At 43.1% G+C, this 5132-nt stretch overlaps 1 protein-coding gene across 1 annotated transcript; it reads right to left on the reverse strand.

Moving 5' to 3' along the window:
• Positions 1-459: 459 nt before the first annotated feature.
• LOC130696164 (homeobox protein Hox-B5-like) lies at positions 460-3909 on the reverse strand. The gene is given in 3 exon segments (XM_057519243.2): positions 460-2066; positions 2903-3071; positions 3073-3909. Coding segments are annotated over 3 exon segments (1260 nt in total). The 5' UTR covers positions 3733-3909; the 3' UTR covers positions 460-1635.
• Between the last annotated feature and the right edge of the window lie 1223 nt (positions 3910-5132).

The raw sequence follows: 5132 nt of genomic DNA on the forward strand, positions 1-5132 counted from the left end.
TTTTCTTTTTACCGGCGGCTGGCCTGTCAGTCCCATAAAAAACTAAAGGAGGGGTTTTGATATCTGTTTCTCTTTATACCTTTACTGTCCGTGCAAAATTTTGTATGACTTTCAGTTACGCTCTTCGTTGAGCTAAATCAGCAAGTGGTGGACCACACGGCTATTTTTCAAATCATCATGGAAACACTTAGTATTTCTAGGCTGCCGAATTCCATGAAATGGCAAACGGAAAAAAAAAAAGAGCCAGCGGTAGAAAGTCTAGGCCTATATCGCACCCGAGCCGCCATTTTGGTATGGCTGCCCTGACTTATGATTGGCTCGTAGTCAATGCGACACCAGCCCATGATTGTGTTATTAAAAACTGAAATATTCTTCGTGGGTACAAAAATGCAAACATCTTTCAATGGTTTTTTTTTTTCTTTTTCTTTCAGCTTTTTCAAACATTGATTGTACACCGCACGCACTCTGCAAAAAGAAAAAGACAGCGAAAAATATTTTTGACCAAAAGAAAAGAATTCAAAAGATCATCAAAACAAAACTTTGCGAAAATGGGCAAATAGGTCAAAAATGAATACTTTGTACACACACACACAAAAGGCGACACTATTGGTAGAGCGTTCACGGTGGTGGCCGGTCGGTATTTTTCTCAGGGACGGGACGAGGGTTTGTTCACTCTGTTGATATGCGCCCACATAATCCCTGGGATTAACTTAATGTTTCTTGGGGAAGAAAGAAAAAGCCCGAATAGGAAAACATTAGGACATGGTAAGCAAAGGCTGTCAAAGGTGGTGCTCGGGGTGCGCTGGAGTGTCCCTGTTGTTATCCGAACCCCCTCGAAGACGACGGAAGAACATTTTCGAAAAAAAAATAAAAAATAAAAACCCTTTTTTTCTATTTGATTTTTTTTTGCGAGTTATGGAGGTTAAATTCGGAATCTCCGTGTCAAAACGTATCGACTATGTTTTCTCCGTTTTCTTTGCTTTGAATAATAATAGAATAGTATGTACAGTACAACATATGGCAGAAAGATTAAGAATCAAAAAAGAAAAGGCTGAAAATTGTGTGTGTGTGTGTGTGTGCAATTTGCTGTTACTTGTGCCATAAAAGAAAAAGGGAAACAGCTACGAACCATTTGTCAGCCATAGATAACCCCCGTATGTGTGACTGATGAAAATAGTTAAGAAGACGAAACTGCACATGTTTTTCGGAAGACTACTACTACTACTACAACTACTACAAGTACCGCTAGAGTTTTCAAAAAAAAAAAAACATGGGCAAGCAAATTCTATGGTACTGGGTGCGCGCTGTTCCAAACTCCTTATTTCGTTTTTTTTTTTAACCTCCGTCTCCAAACCCTTTTCGTTTTAACCTTTGGCAAACACACACACACACGCACATTTGGGAAAGCAAAAAGAGAGAGATAGGGTGGGCCATCTCCAGATTGGATGGCAGATTGCAGAAGCCCTTTTATATTAGACGGCCATTTACTCAGTGTCTCGACGGCGATCAGGTAAAAAAAAAAAAAAAAAAAAAAAAAAAATGGGAGGATGGATATCTAGACCGTCTGCAAAAGTCTTGGCCAGTCTCCGTTCTATGTACATGTAGAGTACGTTCCATCTTTTTTTTTTTTTTTTTTTAAACGGCTACAGTGCTGCTGCCGCCGCTGCAGGTATTGATAGTTTCATGATGGTGATGAGTCGACGTGGAGACGGTGTGCTCCTCCTCGTCGATGGCGGCGGCCGAGACGGACGACAGGATCATCTGATGATGATGTTGGTGGTGATGCTTGTCCATGGGCGACGAATCGGCGCTACTGCTATAGTTCAGCTCAGCGTTGGCCGAATTGGGGAACGATGATTGAGATGGCTGTTTCGTCTCCTTCTTGGCTTTCATCCGCCGATTCTGGAACCAGATTTTGATTTGGCGCTCCGTCAGGCACAGGGCGTGAGCGATCTCGACGCGCCGGCGTCGCGTCAGGTAGCGATTGAAGTGGAACTCTTTCTCCAATTCCAGCGTCTGGTAGCGCGTGTAAGTCTGGCGCGTTCTCTTCGGGTTTGGCACCACATCTATATGGCCATAAAAGAAGCAAAGAAAAAAAAAAAAAAAAAATCAATGTTTTATCATTACACTAATGTAGCAGACACTTGTAGGGCAAATAATTTTCTTTCGAATGAAGTTCCAGAGTTTAATTGAAGCAAATCGAAACAGGTTCATTGGAATTTTTGTCTTTTGTTTTTTTCTATTTTACAACAAACGAACAGGGAAAACAAAAATATATTCGAATGGCGCTAGAATAAAATAATATGAAAGAAAAAATATGTTTCTTCCGCTCGCGCTGTGTATAAAAAAAAAAAAAAAAAGATCTGTAGCGGAGATTAGATTCCAGCTGGAGATTCCAGCGTGCCAGCAAATGAGCGCGCCACAAGAAAAAAAAAAAGGGAAGAGCTTCGGAACGAATAACAAATCGTGTGGGATCCCTACGTGCGGGCGAAACAAGATGAATCTAGCTTTGCTCTTTTTTTTTCATTCCCTTCTGTGTAAAGTAATAATAATGCGTAGAGACCAAAACAAAAAATTTCTTCCGCTTTTTTGTTTTTGCCACCTACAGTGCGTTGGGTCCGCTTCATCTGCTACTCGGAACGTGCATTACACACATCCAGCCCTTTGAATACCCCACGTGACTTGCATTCTTTTATGGTTTGTAAGCCTTATCTTCTTCCCTCTTTGATTTGGGACTGTCGGCCCAAAATATTCGAACTTTTCTCCGTTGATTTTTTACAAAAACTTATGACGGAACTGTTTGATTTCCTTCCATTTGGAAAAAAAAAAAAAAAATACGCGCACGAATTGCGGAACATATTTTTTCGTGGGGAAATTAAAATGCAAATAAGGAGTTACATACCTGCGTAGGCTTGCATCCAGTTTCCGGGGAAATAACTTGAAGCGTTAGGATTTTTGATGCAGTACGAATTTGCATGCGTTTGGACCATGGCGTGATGTTGTTGCGGCAGGCTGTTGTTTTGGAAACTTCGATGATGGAGTTCCACGTAAGGATTGATGTTGTTGTTGGTTACCGCAAGTGGACGACGATGTTTCTAAAAGCGGATTCACAACCGAAGGGCCACCCATCGATCCGTTGGTCAGCTGATTCTGCTGATGGATGATCGGTGCTCCGCCGTGACGTTGAGAATGGAAGGAATCGATTTGATGTTGGCCGATTCCGTACAAGCCACCGCCGGCCAACGTTCCGACAGTTGCATCGCAACGCTGGTGATCGTGAACGGAGGCTGGCGAAGCGGACGATAAGGAAGGCGATGCGGACAGATGTGAAGACGAAGACGATGTCGGCGACGTGCAACTCGACGCATCGAGACTCGCATGTTTCGCAACCGGAGCCAACGTTGTGCTGCACTGGAAACTGACCGGTGCCGTTGCGGCCGGAACGGGTTGCGGATGATATCCGCCGTGCACGGACGATCCCGCGTACCTGAACGATGGCGGTGATGGTGTGGCCGTCGTCGAATTGGACGCCATCGCCACTGATTGGTGATGATGTTGGTACTGATTGTGATGGCCGTAATACTGCGGCGATTCACTGTAACCGTATTTGTAAAATTGATGATGATGATCTTGATTGGTCAGATGATGGTGGTGTGGCATAGCCGTAGCTGTTGTAGCGCCCCATCCGCCCGCAGCAGCCGCCGCAACGTTACCGAAATACGAAGAACTCATCCTTGCGTTTTTGCGATCGCGTAGAGAAACAAACCAAAACTAAACTAAACACACTGAAAGTCAACTGAAGTTTTGATTTTTTTTTTTTTTTTAATAACAACAAACAAAAATGGGTAGTTGTCAAAGGGGCAGCTAGAGTCGTTTCATCCAGTTCGACACTTGGATTGGCAATGAGGTGCAGTCCGTCAAGACGTGCGCGGATATGTGAAATTGGTGAGAATGGATGTCCATCCCACTACCCTTATACAGCGGCCTATGCTATCCTTCTTCTTCAGTCAACCCTCTTCTTCAAATCACATATGAGCCTATGGATGTATATATATTTTTTCCGCACGGGCCTTTTTTTTTTGTGTCCCAACCACCAACTGATTGGACCAATGGCAAGTCTTGAAAAACAACCCCCTTTGCGTGCTATGGCTCCTGCTGCTACTGTTCCCTACACTCTATGTTGTGTGCGAAATTCACAATTGAATACACACACACATGGAACAGATGGAGAGGGGAGGGTTGAGCATGTGGAACGCTCCTGCCACCCTATTGGATGTCAATCCTCCCCCCTACACCCCTGCTTAACTCTTCAGGCTGCCTCATCGCACAATAGAGCAGCTCTCTCTCTCCCCCTTCGTTCTTGATCTTTGTATTTTATTCGAAGCTATTCAGTAGATTCAGTTATAGAAATCTATTATATTGAATGAAGAAGACCAGCAGAACGAGGATCGTTGCCTCCCCCTTTGCTGTGTGATGTTCCCCCAGCTTTTATCCATCCGTCCATTTATTCCGCTCTTCCTACAATACGTCCACCATCTTTTTTTTTTCTTCAACTCAAGAATTGAATGTAGTGTAGCTCTATAACAAAAAAAAAACGCACGATCCATCAATTCCAGGCTTGCAACGGCACGAATTCTTTCGTGTTTGTACTGTTACAAGCGGCTAATCGATTGACATTCTCGAGCCGACTGTAGCAACAACAAACAACAACAACAACGAAAAACTATTTCTCTAGTTTGTTTTTTTCCCCCTCATTTTCCCGAAAAACTGTTCATTAGGAAGTTTTTGGTACAATGAACTGCTTCTTTGTTTGATCGGAAAGTCTTGTACTTAGGGAGGAAAAAAAAAAGAGGAACTTTGGAATGATGATTAGATTCTAGGGAATGATGCTCGTTGTTTTGTCATAGACCAGTCTTTCATAAAAAAGAATTTCAGCAGTGTGGCCCATTATAACCAAATTTCCATGATACTGGCGTCATTTTGTATCGCGAGCAACAGGTCCCGCAGAAGAAGACACGCTGCGCATTTCTAATGCTTCATTATCTGGCATGTTTCAATTAAATCAGAGAAGAAAATGGAATTACAGACTCGTGCAAGGCTATCGGACTTCTCCTGGAATGACGGAGATGTTC

The sequence above is a fragment of the Daphnia carinata genome, chromosome 5, assembly GCF_022539665.2.
Source record: "Daphnia carinata strain CSIRO-1 chromosome 5, CSIRO_AGI_Dcar_HiC_V3, whole genome shotgun sequence".
In the NCBI taxonomy this organism is placed as follows: domain Eukaryota; kingdom Metazoa; phylum Arthropoda; class Branchiopoda; order Diplostraca; family Daphniidae; genus Daphnia; species Daphnia carinata.